The 15397-nt window shown below is 38.6% G+C and overlaps 4 protein-coding genes across 4 annotated transcripts in view; all 4 read left to right on the forward strand.

Moving 5' to 3' along the window:
• The window catches only part of LOC105726972 (protocadherin alpha-9), a 137264-nt gene that overhangs the window by 79330 nt on the left and 42537 nt on the right, over positions 1-15397 (forward strand).
• The window catches only part of LOC135268088 (protocadherin alpha-12-like), a 150231-nt gene that overhangs the window by 57776 nt on the left and 77058 nt on the right, over positions 1-15397 (forward strand).
• The window catches only part of PCDHA13 (protocadherin alpha 13), a 61212-nt gene that overhangs the window by 44513 nt on the left and 1302 nt on the right, over positions 1-15397 (forward strand). The gene's annotated exons all lie outside the window — the stretch shown is intronic.
• On the forward strand, positions 2105-6028 carry PCDHAC1 (protocadherin alpha subfamily C, 1). The gene has a single exon (XM_064366406.1). It carries the CDS (start codon positions 2105-2107, stop codon positions 4559-4561), a length of 2457 nt encoding a protein of 818 aa, XP_064222476.1. The 3' UTR covers positions 4562-6028.

A 15397-nucleotide genomic window follows, 5' to 3' on the forward strand; every position in this document is an offset into this window, starting at 1 on the left:
TGGGCGCGGTGGCGCGGGGCTCACGTCTGTAATCCCAGCACTTTGGGAGGCCAAGGTGGGCTAAGTTCGAGACCATCCTGAGCAACATGGTGAAACCCTGTCTATACTAAAAATACAAAAATTAGCTGAGCATAGTGTTGTGTGCCTGTGATCCCAGCTACTTGGGAGGCTGAGACAAGAGACTTGCTTGAACCTGGGAGGGGGAAGTTGCAAGGAGCTGAGATCGCACCACTGCACTCCGGCCTGGGCGACAGAGCGAGACCCTGTCTCAAAAAAAAAAAAAAAAAAAAAAAAGCAGGGTGAGTGCAGTGGTTCGTATCTGTAATCCTAGCATTTTGGGAAACTGAGCTGAGTTGGGAGGATCACTTGAGCTCAGGAGTTTGAGACCAGCCTGGGCAACAAAGCAAGACACCTATCTCAAAAGAAAGAAGGAAAGAGAGAAAGAAAGAAAGAGAGAAAGAAAGAGAAAGAGGAAGGAAGGAAGGAAAGAAGGGAGGAAGGAAGGAGGGAAGAGAAACGAAGGAAGGAAGGAAATTCAAACATACACTAAAGTTGAGAGAATTGTGTAACTGACCCCAATGTACCATCACCCAGCTTCAATAATTATCGTTAGTTTTAGGCAGGTTTCTACCAGAAAATATGTCCTGGAAAGTTTAATTCTTGATCTGTGTTCAGATTTTGCCTTTCAAATTCTGATTATTGGGTCTTTGAACAGTGCCCCTGTATTAAAAGAAGGATTTGAATGAGGAATTTAGTGCTTAACAGTCAATAGTCAATGAGTCTCCTTTTGGCTCACCTTCTTAGGGAAAGGGACTGGTTGTAGGGTGTTAGGCAGAATTTTGGTGTATTTGTTGTGGCTCAGAGATGTTTTTCATAGAACTGATCACTGTCCCAAATTCCATGTAGATGACTAAATTAAAAGCGAGGCTGGGGAAAGGATGGGCATCCAGCCTATTCTAATCCTGCCTCATGGTGTTTTCTAAATATTTACAGAAAGAAAATTTACAGAGTAGTTTCCTGGCCAAACTCTGATGAGCATCTCAGTACTTTCCCCTCCACTTCTTCTCACGTCCTCTTTGGGGACAGGTTGTCAAATCTTTGAGTTTCTAGTTGTTGGTATTGACTGGTTTATGACTCCCTCTTTCACCCAGATTGTCAAGAGCCGTTTGCAAAGCACTCCCAAGTAGAGCCTCCTGGGGAAGGAGAAACTGCTGTCACGCAAAAAAGCCTTGAGCTCGCTGGCTCTGCTGCCTCGAAAAGCCAGAGTCCGCAGGCAGTCGGATGCGAACACTATTCCCCAATCTTTCCCTCCTTGTCGTCTCTACTGCACTCTTGGCAACTCCTGGGATACAAGAGGGTGCAGGACAGACTTCAAATCGCAGCAGGATCCAGGGCGGAAAGCCGCGCAGCACTTGTTTGGGTGGCTGCTGTTTCCTTAAGCCTAGAAGGCGTGGTTCCTCACGTTCACGGTCCCGCCTCTCTCCGCCTCCGCCCGGCGGCTCCACGCGGAGTCCCGCCCTCTCCGCGGGAGAGGTGCGCCGGGGTCGGAGCGCCGGGACTCGACGCGCGGCTCCCAAAGGCTGGCAGGCTCAGCCCAGTTACCAGCAGTCTGCAGGCAGAGGTTGTGGAGGTTAAGGCTCCAGGGACAGCCTCAGGGCGTTGCCCTAGAAAACGCCGTTTAAGGAGAGACTTGTTAGTGTCTCAGGGCGTCTCCCAGGCTCCGCCCGGCGCCCCCTGCCAGCGCTGTGGGCGAGACCCCAGCCCGCTCGCTGCTACTGGAGACGGCACCTCTCGCACCGGGCGGGCAGCCTCGTCTCTACACCCCTAGGCGGCGCTGCGCTCCTCAACACCGGGCCGGCTTCGCTTTCCCAGACGGCTGCCCAGCCTCCAGCCTAGCAAGCCCGGCTCCCAGCCGGCCAGCCCGGGCAATGCCGGCGTTCCGGAGGCGCAACGTCGGAGGTCATTGAGTATCTCTAGCCCGGAGCAGTGACGGCCGGCCGGAGCGTGCTCTTTCCCGCGGCTCGTGCTCTCCGGGAGTCCGGAGCATGGTCCTGGGTCAGCGTTGGTGGACCGCGTTGGTCGAACGTGGATGCCCAGAGGGAGGATGGTAGGCTGGGGGGTGGCCGTTCTATGTTTGTGGGTTTCCTGCTGCGCTGCCGCCGGACAGCTCGAGTACTCAGTGCCGGAGGAGACGGAGCGGGGCGTAGCCGTAGGCAATGTCGCCGCGGACTTGAGGCTGCCAGCGGCCACTCTGTCCTCGCGGAACTTTCGCTTCCTTTCCAGCCACCGCGAGCTCTACTTCGGGGTGGACCTGGCAAGCGGCAGCTTGGTGGTCAGAGAGCCGGCAGACCGCGAGCGACTGTGCGGGGCCAAAGCTCCCTGCGTCTTGACCTACGACCTGGTGCTCGAGGACCCGCTGGAGCTGCACAAGATTCGCGTTCACGTCCTGGACACTAATGACAACTCACCTCTCTTTCCTGCCGGCGACTTGCAGCTGCACATCCCGGAGTTCCTGATGCCCGGAGCCCGATTTACTCTCCCGAATGCTCAAGATGACGACGAGGGAAGCAATGGGATGCTAAGCTACAGCCTAAGCCCCAGCCAGCACTTTCGCCTGGACATGGGATCGCGGGTTGACGGAAGCGAATACCCAGAGTTGGTGTTGGAGAAAGCACTGGATCGCGAACAGCGCGCCAGCCACCTTCTGGTGCTAACAGCTCGGGACGGTGGGCTACCTGCCCGCTCAGGAGACGCACAAGTCACTATCATTGTGGTGGACACAAATGACAACGTGCCTGTATTTGAGCGCTCCGTATACCGCACCAAGGTTCCAGAGACTGCACCCAATGGGACTGTGTTATTCCAAGTTCAAGCCTTGGATCCAGATGAAGGGTCCAATGGGGAAGTCCGATACTCCCTAAGCAATAGCACGCAAGCAGAGCTACGACACCGCTTTCATGTGCACCCTAAAAGTGGGGAGGTGCAAGTAGCTGCTTCACTAGGTCCGCCTGAAACGCTCTTGGAGGCATACATTGAGGCGAGGGACGAAGGTGCCTTTGGTCTAGCTAGCACCGTCAAACTGTTGGTGGAGGTGACTGACGTGAACGATCATGCCCCTGAACTGGACTTCATGACTCTTTGGAACCCAGTGTCTGAGGACGCTGCTCCTGGCACAGTGATTGCTCTCTTTAGTGTAAAGGATGAAGACCTCGGTTCCAATGGTAGAGTCATTTGTAGCATGTCCAGTGGAGGCCCTTTTCAGCTGACGGCTTCCTTTGACAACTACTACAGCCTGCTGATTGATGGGCCCCTGGACCGGGAGCAGATCAGTGAATACCAAGTCCTAATCACGGCCTCAGATAGTGGCTCACCCCCACTTAGCACCCGAAGGATAATCACTGTGTCAATTGCTGATGTGAACGACAATACACCAAGCTTTCCTCAACTGCAGCAGGAACTTTTCGTTGCTGAAAACAATGGCCCTGGGGCCTCTCTAGGCCGAGTGTTTGCCCAGGACCCCGACCTGGGGAAGAATGGCCTTGTCTCTTATGAGCTGTTGGATGTTATCTCTGAGGGGCCACCAGCCTCTAGCTTGGTGGCAGTGGAATCATCCAGTGGGGCCATCACTGCCAAAACTTCCTTTGACTTTGAGCAGCTCAGGGGGTTTCACTTTCAGGTAGAAGGCCGGGATGGTGGCATTCCTCCCAGAAGTGCGACAGTGACTATAAACTTGTTTGTGGTAGATAAGAATGACAATTCTCCAGTTATCTTGTTTCCCTTGCCCAGAAATGGTTCTGTTCCAGTGGAAATTGTGCCCCGCTCTGCCAGGACTGGACACTTGGTTACAAAAGTGGTAGCAGAGGATGCAGACAGTGGTTCCAATGCCTGGCTTTCCTACCACATCTCCCGGGCGTCTGACTCTAGTCTTTTTAGAATTTCAGCCAATATAGGTGAGCTCCGTACTGCTCGCTTAGTTCTTCCCACTGATGCAGTTAAGCAGAGGGTGGTGGTAGTGGTTCAGGACCATGGAGACCCACCACTTTCCTCCTCTGTCACTCTGGGTGTGCTGTTGAGCAACTCTGTCCCTCAGTTACTTCCAGACTTTGAAGATGTCTGGGAACCAGGAGGACAGCTTTCTGCCCAGGACTTGTATTTAGTAATTGCCTTGGCCTGTATTTCCTTTTTATTTCTGGGGTGCTTACTTTTCGTCATGTGTACCAAGTTGTGCCAGAACCCAGGCTGTTGCCCTCAGAGCTGCTGTCACTCTACAGAGGATCTGAGGTATGGAAGGAAGATGGTTTCAAATCCTTGCATGACATCAGCCACCATAGATGTCACTACAGTTGAGAGACTTTCTCAGACTTATCTCTATCGGGCCTCTCTAGGACTTAGTTCTGATAATAACAGTTTGCTGTTGCGTGGGGAGTACAATGCTGCTGACCTGCGAAATCTTGCCACTGGGGTAGGACTGAATTTGCCAATATCCTGTATTCAGGTTCGGAATAGGAAAGGGGATCACGCTAATGTCAATGCCATGGTAAGCAAACTTTATGGAATTTGATTCCTTTGACCAGGAGATGGCTGGCTGCTAACTATGTTCTGGAATGTTTCTTAGACAAGCCTTTGGCAACATGTCATCAATTGAATTAAGCACTCCTTCTTAGCACATCCTGTGCTAAGGGGATTAAAGGAAGGGAGAAAGAGAACATGAGAAAACATTTGAGTGGAGAGGAAGGAGTCAGAGAAGGCTTTGTGATAGAGATGGCATTTTAGTTGGATGTTGAATATGATATACCATTTAAGAAAATACAGTGTATTCTCTAGTCTATACTTTTCATGAATACCATTTTGGTGAAGGTGTCTTCTTTGGGAATGACACCCTAAAACATAGCTAATAGCTCCATAGCAGTGTTTAAGTACACAGAAATTACAAGCCTGTTCATAACATCTGTTTATACTGATAGATTGTTGGATATAGGACTAGACACCCTTTTGTTTTGTGTTTTTATTGATAATATTTTACAAAGAGGAAAAATATAGAAGTATTAGAAGATTGTCCTAGGCCTCAAGGGGCTTACAGTTTGTTTTTGAGAAACAAGTGTAAAAAATTAAAACCTATTTAAGAACAATAAAAGTAATATGGCATAAAGGTCTAAAATTCAAAATAAAATACCAAAATATTTTATAAGCAATAGATGTGTAAGGCACTCTAATATTTAAAGAATGAAAAATATGTAAGAGTCTGCATAAAATGAATATAATATCATGGAAGGTGAGACATTTACTTAAATTGTTGCAATCCTTTATTAAAAGATGACAATAACCACATAAAATGTAAAAATAAATTGCAATGGGGATTAAAGGAAGGGAGAAGGAGAACATGAGAAAACATTTGAGTGGAGAGGAAGGAGTCAGAGAAGGCTTTGTGATAGAGATGGCATTTTAGTTGGATGTTGAATATGATATACCATTTAAGAAAATACAGTGTATTCTCTAGTCTATACTTTTCATGAATACCATTTTGGTGAAGGTGTCTTCTTTGGGAATGACACCCTAAAACATAGCTAATAGCTCCATAGCAGTGTTTAAGTACACAGAAATTACAAGCCTGTTCATAACATCTGTTTATACTGATAGATTGTTGGATATAGGACTAGACACCCTTTTGTTTTGTGTTTTTATTGATAATATTTTACAAAGAGGAAAGATGAATAATTTTTATGGCAGAAACATTCATGTGTTCAAAGGTGCAGTTACCATCCAAAGTCCATTCAACTTGGATTTAATTTATTTTAGAGGACAGATACACTTAACAAATAAATAAATATTATATTTGGGAGAAATGTATCTAAAAGTTAAGTGATTCAAATACTCCAATTTATCTGTTAGTGGCCCTTGGCATTTCAAAACTCTTTTTTTTCCTGAGATGGGGATCTCACTATGTTGCCCAGGCTGGTCTCAAACTCCTGGCCTCAAGTGATCCTCCCACCAAGGCCTCCCAAAGTGCTGGGATTACAGGCATGAGCCACTGCAGCTGGCCCTCAAACTTCTTGAGTGGAATTAGCTCAACATTTTTAAGCAATTCTACATTATTATTTTTTGACTTCTCATAGAAATACTGGATACAAGAGAAGATATGTAGAAATTAAGGAAGGAAAATGAAGCATTCCTCGTTTTACTATTCTAGGAAATAAGAAGAAAAGTGTCTTGTAAGCTAGTCTTTCTTAAGTAATGATGTTAACCGTAAATAAAATAAATTTACATGTGTTATAATTTTGCGTACTTAATATTTTCATGATATAATAGAATCCAGCATATGAGATATGCTTAGTAAATGCTGACTGAATGAATAAATATGTACATATATGAATTAGATGGTAACACTGTTCAGCATAGAGGGAAAACCTTTAACTCACTTTTCTACTTTAGATGTGTATATGTGGTTAGCAGTTTAAAGGTCATTTTCAAATGTATTGTTTCAATGATTATTTTCTTCCTCATGACATACACTAATAACAGAGGAATTTTCTGGTTCTGGAGCTAGCATGAAAATCTTCAATGCCATGTCTGGGACTAAGTATGAGTCCAGTTCTATAGGTGACAAAGGAATTAATAGATATGCACATCATTACATTGTGAAATTTGCAGTGGATACTATTTAATGGAATCTCAGTTAATTTAAGGGAAGGAAATGGGTGTATTATAATGCTAAATTTCAGGTATCAGAGCACTTAATATGTAAACACTTTTCCTACCAAGAAACTTCACTATTTATTTCTTTTATTTAATTGCTTTCTGTAACAAAAAAAAAAAAAAAAAAAAGATGAGAATACCAGTAATGGCTATAAAGTTTGGGAGTGAGGAACCTTTTTAGAAATACATTTTCACTAGACCAGAAAGGAAATTTAAGTGATAGGAAGGCTGATGGATCTAGAAGTTAGAAAGAAAATTAGCTATTTAAAAGGAAAAAATATAGGAAATAACAGAGGAAAAAACCCCTTTCTACCACATTTTTAAACTTATGTAAATGATAAACAAAATAATAGAGATATACTATTCAAATGTTCAGGAATATTGTACCATTCCATTCATACAGTTGAACAATCTTTTTCCATCATTGTTGATATTTCGCTTTTTAGGTAGCTCATTGGTCTGCTAATTATTTTTGTGGGCTGCATATTTCCTTATAAATCAATGAAGTATAATTCATAAAAAAATGAATAAAATAACTTTTATAAATATGGGGTATTTGTAATTCACAAAGGCATTTGTTATTTACTTCTTCCTGTTCAATTACATATTGATCTGATCTTAATTCTTGAGAAAAGAATTCTTGTCACAGTATCCTTAATGCCTTAATAACAACAGAATTCTAGAAATAAAATATTTATTGCTTTTATTTTATTTCAAATCATTTGAAAAACATGACATTTAACAATGATTATAATGTGTGTCTGAATCTTATAGAATCATGTCGATGCATGTGTGTTTATATTTGGCTCAAATTCTAAGTTCTTTCATTTTAGTTTACAGTAAGTTTACCGTATCTATTAACATAGCTTGTAATACTAAAAAATTATCAGTTTAAGAAATTCAGGAAAACATGGTTTTTATCTCTATGTTTCCAATTGATAATATTGAAGGTATAAACAAAATTGATCCATCGATTGTTTAACAATTAGACAATGTGTACCTCATGTCCATTTTTTTCTGTTAATATTTTTGATGGGCAATTTAAATTTTTTTAGAATGGTATCTAAGATGGTACCTCTGAGATATACATTTCTACTTATTAAACATTGATTGCATTGGCAATTTTTAAAGGTATAAATATATTAATGTAGCAAGAATGCATGAAACACTTAATGTATAACTGACCTTATTAAATTTCCACATGAAAGTTATACATATTTTGAACATACCAATGTTATGTTAGTGTATTGTTCTTCTAGAATTAAACCATCTTCTTTTTTGCCAGAGGGCGTAGGAAATAGGATATTTCTTCTTTGCAATGTCATTTGTTAACAGTGGTAGACTGTTTATGGCATTCAAGGTGCTTTATTTAACATACATTCCACAAGTAGACTTTTCCATAGGTTAACTGGATGTTTTGTATATCTATTTTGACTTTGATGCTGATAACCACACTTTAAAAAACTTTAGAATGATGAAACTAAGGAAGTTTGTATGACATATGAAATTCAAATTTAAAAAATTCATATAGATAACCTAACAGTATGTATAATAGAGACTCTCAAATCAGTAAAAAGGAAATAAAAAGGAACATTATAATTTGAGTGGACATAAGGGAAAAGCAATGCCTTGGAAACATGTAAGTGGGAAAGTATTGACAACATGTCTCATACTGTTAGTAATTTACTGACTTTTGTTGTCTTCAGTATTTTCTGTTAGAGGGAAACAATATTTCAACAACTAAATTCACTTAGCTAGGTTGGAATGAAGGTGGACTAAATTGCTGAAAGGTTTTTACAATGCTCAAATAAATGCATGCCATATGAATATCAGAAATATTAACATTTGGCAGAACTTCAAATGAATATGGATTACAGTCCAGGATCCTGACTAAAGTATTATGGGAAGTAAGGAATTTGTTGGCAAGGGTTGTTCTTAAGAAACAAAGCTAAATAATAAAGGTAGCCACTCATTTTGTTCCCAGTTTCAATTGATGGAGTAAGATAATGGTTCAGGATATAAATAAATTACATGTCTCTTTTATACTGCATTTATGAAAAAGAAAGGACTGTAAACACAAAAGGTTATATATTCATCTGGAACTTGTTTTGAATCTAGAAATAAATATGCAATCTCATATTCTCCTGTGCTGTAGAGAAAGATAAACACTTTATATTCCTTGGCTGTTCCTAGAGCCATTTGGTTACCATCTACAGATATTCTGTGTTCATAGGGGCACTCTAATGACATACCTTCAAAATGTACTCTGAATTCAGAAACGTTATGGTTATTCCTTAGAATTGTTAAGCAAAAACTACAGCTGCTTTGTTTAAAAGCAAAATATAAAAACAACCAATTAAGAAGTCTTAATAGTGGGTTTTAAGGTTGATTTGTCTTTTTCTTTTCTTATTAGTGTTACCAAACACTAATAAGATGTGGTATCAAGGTTAAGCTGGCCCTGTTAAACAAGTTGGAAATTCTGTCTCTCTGTCTCTCTCACACTTTTTTTTTCTTTTCCCTGGACATGTTTGCTGAGATTGGTGATACAGCTTTCTTAAATATTTGGTAGAATTCACTAGTGAAGATCAGTGTACTTAAAGTTTTCTTTGTGGGAAAATTTTAATTGAGATCAAATTTCTTTGTATTTTTATTGCACTTATTTCTATACATTTTATTTTTTTCAGATATATATTAGTTTTATATGTACTTTTGAATATTTTGGCATAAAGTTTTTTATAATGTCCTCTTGTGACTTTTTTCACATCTACAGGATCTGTAGTGATGTTTCCCTTTTCAATCCTGGTGTTATTGTCACCGCTTATTTTTCTTGACTAGACTTGGAAGTAGTTTATTAATGATATTAGTTTTTCCAAGGCTAACTTTTGGTGTTTTGGGTTCTCGTTCTTGTATATTTGCTTTCTGTTTTAATACTTTTTCTATTTTATTAATTTATTTCCTTCCTTATATGTTTATACTTCAGTGTGCAACAGAAGTACTTTAAACATACTTTTCATTTCTGTTTCCTCACACAAAATATTTAAAAGATTTGTACTTAATGGTGGAGATTTAACAAATTAATAATAATCAGTGCTTTTTCCAGGACATTCTTACTGGTATTTTTCTTCCTGCAAATGTCCAATCATTAATGTAATGATCACCAGTACCGTATGGAGCCACTGCCTTGACTCCTTCTATGGTGCCCAGCTTTACCCACCAATGCTTTTGCATTATCAGTGCAAGTGTAAATATAGTGAAAAATGCAAATAATATTTAACATTGTTTTGAAAATTATTTTCACCTCATAGACACCCAAAGGGTTCATAGACCACACTTTGAGAACCCCTGTTCTAATTCTATCATTTCCTCTTCTTCTTTTTTTAAATTAATTGCAACATTTCTGTAACGGGTCTTCAACTATTTGATTACCCTGAGGTACAGTTCACATAGGAAAGGCAGGATAAATGTTTGATTCTTTCCCTTTGTTTAGCAGTATTCAAAATTATAAACGGATTCCTGACCATCTTACTAAAAGGACCAATGACTTTTTTTAGGTGTCATTATGAGCTCATTGACTTAAACATGTTTGATATGGCTCAATCCATGGCAATTATTATCTTTTTAATGATCACATTATGTTAACTTTGGTAAGTTGGGAACTGTTGAGCTTTGCTCCTGAGTCTTTGTGAGTATGTTTGTGTATCTTGTTTTAAACCTTTTATTTTGGAATAATTATAGATTCACATAAAGTTGCAGAACTAGTACAGAGATATCTCATGTGCTCATCACCCACTTTTCCTCAATGATAACACCCTGAGTCCTTTTCACATGAATCTTAGTAGTCTTTTGAGTGCTTCCTTGCTTTCTGGTTTGACAAGCTGTCCAGATTATCTTGTACATTTCCTTTCCCAGACCTTGAATCAGCCATTATTCAAAGTCCTATCACTTATTTTTAGTGAAAGATGATATTTAGAGATATAATCTGAACGATAGGTGTGTTTATTGCTGCTGGGTCAGTTGGTGTTTCTAGGTATTTTCAGTTACTGAGCTTTCCACTTTTTAAAAGATAAAATACATCACATGTTTATACTAATCAAATTCTAGTTCAGCACTCCGAGGTTTTTACTTAACTTCATTACTCTTACATTTGTGTTTCTCCTATGCCTCAAATCCCAGTTTCCATTGACCTCAGCAGAATTACTCATTTGTTATTACACAGGACTCAAACAATGGACTTAGAAAACAATTTCAGCACTATGGGAACAATATGATACTGTAACAGTTTAGGTTTTTGCCTTTCTTTTCACTTATAAGGCACATCCTTATAAATGTCCAGTAGGCATGTACAGTCAAATTATTGTGTTTTAAAGTATCTTGGAAAAGTTCCTCTCTGTGTAGTTAAGCCACCAACTTACAGAGCTAGGTTTGTTTCAATTTGCTTTCAAATTTAGGGCTTGCTTTTTAAATTTTAATTTTCTTTTATAATTATGTGAAATATTTATATGGCTCCAAAATAAACTGATAAAACAAAATATATTAGAGAAGTCTAGTATCTACCATTCCATACAATACACATTCTTCCTTACTTTGATTTTTTTCATTTAAAAATATAAACTTGAGGTTACTTCATAGAAGTATAGTATTTAGACCTATTCCATACTTTTTAATGGTATTTTTGATTAGCAATTAATGAGCTCCAATTTATCAATATTGTCTTTTTTTTTTTTTTTTTTTTTTGGAGACAATCTCACTCTGTTGTCCCGACTGGAGTAAAGTGGTACTATCTTGGCTCACTGCAACCTCTGCCTCCTGGGTTCAAGCAATTCTCCCACTTCAGCCTCCTGAGTAGCTGGGATTACAGGCACCTGTCACGACATCCGGCTAATTTTTGTATTTTTAGTAGAGACAGGGTTTCACCATGTTGACCAGACTGGCCTTGAACTCCTGACCTTACGTGATCTGCCTGCCTTGGCCTCCCAAAGTGCTAGGATTAGAGGCCTGAGCCACCATGCCCAGCCAATATTGTCTTTTTTATTTAGTATTCTTTCTATCCTTTTAAAGAAAACATATCCTGCTTCAAGATCATGAAGATATATTCCTGTGTTTTCTTCTATAACACTGCTATCCAATAGAACTTTCTGACATGTTGTAAATTTTCTCTATCTGCATATATGGGACATGTGGCTACCAAGCACTTAAAACGTGGCTGGTGAAAATGGGCTACTAAATGTTTAATGTTACTAATTGTAATTAATTTAAGCTTAAATAAACATATCTGTTTAGTGGTTGCTGTAGCTCCAGGAGCTTTCTTGTTTTAGCTTGCACATTTAGATCTTAAATCACCTGAAATTGTTTTTTAATATAGTGTAATGTGAAGTCAAGATTTATATTTTCCATGTGTAAATCTAGTTAGATTGTCTACATACACAGCACTATTGAATAAAAAGATGGTCCTTTTCTCACTGTTACTGTGCAGTGCTACCTTTGTCATAAACTACATGACTTTATAGAGTTGTTCTGTTTCTGGACTCTCTATTCTGTTTCATTGGTCAATTTGTCTATTATTGTGCCAATTCCATTCTGTATTAAATATAGTAGCTTTCATCTGTATTGATGTATAATTGTGTAAGTTCTCTCACTTTGTTCTTCTGCTTCAAAATTATCTTAGCTATTTTAGGCCCTTTGCATTTCTATATAAATTGTAGATTCAGCTTCTCAGTTTCTCTAAAAAAAAAAAAAAAACCCTGCTCTGATTTTAATTGGTACTCTATTGAATCTGTAGAAAATATGGAGTATATTGAAAATATTTTATTTTGACCTTTATTTAATCTATAAAAATATGAGGCTTGTTAATATATTGACAATATTGAGACAGGCAACCCATTAACAAGATATATTCTTCCATTTATTTTATTATTTTATCTTAATGTTTATGTGTGTTTGTGTGCGTGTGTGTATGTAGAGGTACTGAACAACCTTTATTAGATAGCTGATATTTTAATGCTAGTTTAAATGGTATTTTTAAAGTTTAATTTTGTAATACAAAAATTAGCTGGGCATGTTGGCACATGCCTGTACTCAGGAGGCTGAGGCAGGAGAATCACTTGAACCTGAGAGGCAGAGGTTGCAGTGAGCCGGGATCGTGCTACTGCACTCCAGCCTGGGAGACAGAGTGATAGTCTAGCTCAAAAAAAAAAAAAAAAAGGCTAATTTTATAATTGACTTTTGTTGCAAGCATGTAGAAATAATATGATTTTATGTTAACTTTGGGTCCAATATTCTTGCTAAATTGTAAAATCTCATATTTTTATATTTTACATTTTCTACATATACTGTTGTGCTATCTCCAAATAATGTTAGTTTTATGATTGTATTTTTTACTTTCTCTCTTTTTTGAAAAAAAAATAAAGATAGAGTCTCACTACATTGCCCAGGCTAGTCTCCAACTCCTGGACTCAAGCTATCCTCCCATGTCAACCTCCCAAAGTGCTGAGATTACAGGAATACACCATGCCTGGTCTTCTAAAAACTTTCTAATTGGGCTGGGCATGGTGGCTCACGCCTGTAATCCCAGTACTTTGGGAGGCTGGGGCAGGTGGCTCATGAGGTCAGGAGATCGAGACCATCCTGGCTAACACAATGAAACCCCGTCTCTACTAAAAATAAAAAAAAAAATTAGCCTAGCGTGGTGGAGGGTGCCTGTAGTCCCAGCTACTCGGGAGGCTGAGGCAGGATAATCGCTTGAACCTGGTAGGTCCAGGTTGCAGTGAGATCACACCACTGCACTCCAGCCTGGAGACAGAGTGAGACTCCGCCTCAAAATAAACAAAAATAGAAACAAAAAAAATCCCACAAATGAACAAGAAAACTTTCTAATCATATAGTTTTCTTGCTTTCTGGCATTGTCTATGAAATTCAGTATAATATTGAATAGAAGTAATGTCAATGAATAGTCTTGTCTTATTCCTGGTCTCAGAGAGGAAGTTTTAAAATAGGTATTGAATTTATCATATATTTTCTGTTATTGAACTGATAACATGGATTTTTATCCTTTTATTTTATTAATACCATGCATTATATTGCTGATTTGTTAATGATAAATCAATCTTGCATTCTTGGAATAAACCCAGGTTGCTTGTGATGTATTATCCTTCCTTATATTATTGGACTTAGTTTTCTAACATTTGTTTACAATTTTTAAAAATATGTTTATGATAGAAATTTGTTTCTACAGAAAAAATAGGTATTTTTAAAAACGTAGTTATTGGGTACTAGGCTTAGTACCTGGAAGATGAAATAATCTGTACCACAAACCCCTGTGACATGAGTTTGCGTTATAACAAACTTGCACATGTACCCCTGAACTTAAAATAAAAGCCCCCCCCACACACACACATGCACACACAATTGGGTTTTAACTTTTCTTTTCTTTTTTTAATGCTCTTGTTGGAGTTTGGCATCAAGGCTATCCTGGCCTTATATAGTAAGTTGAGAAGTGTTGCTTTTCTTTTCCTTATTCAGAAGAGTTTGTTTTACTCCATTTGGGCTGCTATAACAAAATACTATAAACTGGGTGGCTTAAAAACAACAAAAATTTATTTTTCACAATTCTGAAAGCTGGGAAGTTGATGATCAAGGCCCTGGCAAATTTGTGTCTGGCAATGGCCCACTCCTTGGTTCATAAAACAGAATGTCACCTTCTTGAGATGTCTTCACCTTGTGGAAGGAGCAAGGTAGCTCTCTGGAGCCTCTTTTATGAGACCGCTAATCTCATTCATGAGGGCTCTGCCCTCATGATCTAATCGTCTCCCCAAAGGCCCTACCTCTTAATATCATAATCTTAGGGGTTATAATTTCAATTTATGATTGCAAAGGAGGCAGGGACACAGACATTCAGATCCTAGCAGTTTGTGTGAAACAGTATTTTTTCTTCTATAAACATTTGAAGAATTAAGAGTGACACTTATAGGCCTAGAATTCTTTTCATGAAAATATTTTTAATTATAAATTCAATGTCTATAATATTAATATTTATAGAATTGTACAGAGCCTCTATTTCTTGTTGTATTAGTTTGGTTAAATGGAAAATTTTAACATACCTTGCTCAGAAACAGATAGAACAAGGAGATAAAAAAAAAATCAATAAGGATACCGAAAACCGTATGGATAGGAATAACCAACTGTATGTGTGTGTGCGTTGCTGAACATTATCATTTGTGAGATACATTTATATTGTTGTGTGTAGCTGTATATCATTCATTGTTATTATAGAGTATTTCAGGGTGTGAATGGTGAATTTCTGTAAATGTTCTTCATGGTCAAGAAAAAACAGTATTCTGACATTGCTTGTTGTAGTGTTCTGTATATGTCCATTAAGTCAGCTTTGCTAGTTGTGTCGTTCAAATATTCTACATTCTTTTTTATTATTTTTGTTTGATTATTTTATCAGTTACTGAGAAAATTATGTTAAAGTGTTCCACTATGAATAGTGAATTGTTTCTTCTTGGATTTTGTCAATTTTTTTGTGTCATATTTTTTTTTTGTGCTTACAAGACACATTTTTATTGTGGTAAAACATATATATTATAAAATTACCATTTTAACTATTTTAAGTGTACAGTTTAGTTACGTTAAGTATAGTTACATTGTTGTACAACCATCACCACTGTCAATCTCTAGAATTTTTTATCAGCCCAAATGGAAACTC

The sequence above is a fragment of the Aotus nancymaae genome, unplaced genomic scaffold (assembly GCF_030222135.1).
Source record: "Aotus nancymaae isolate 86718 unplaced genomic scaffold, 86718_ANA_hifiasm-v0.15.2.pri h1tg000064l_1, whole genome shotgun sequence".
Taxonomy (NCBI): domain Eukaryota; kingdom Metazoa; phylum Chordata; class Mammalia; order Primates; family Aotidae; genus Aotus; species Aotus nancymaae.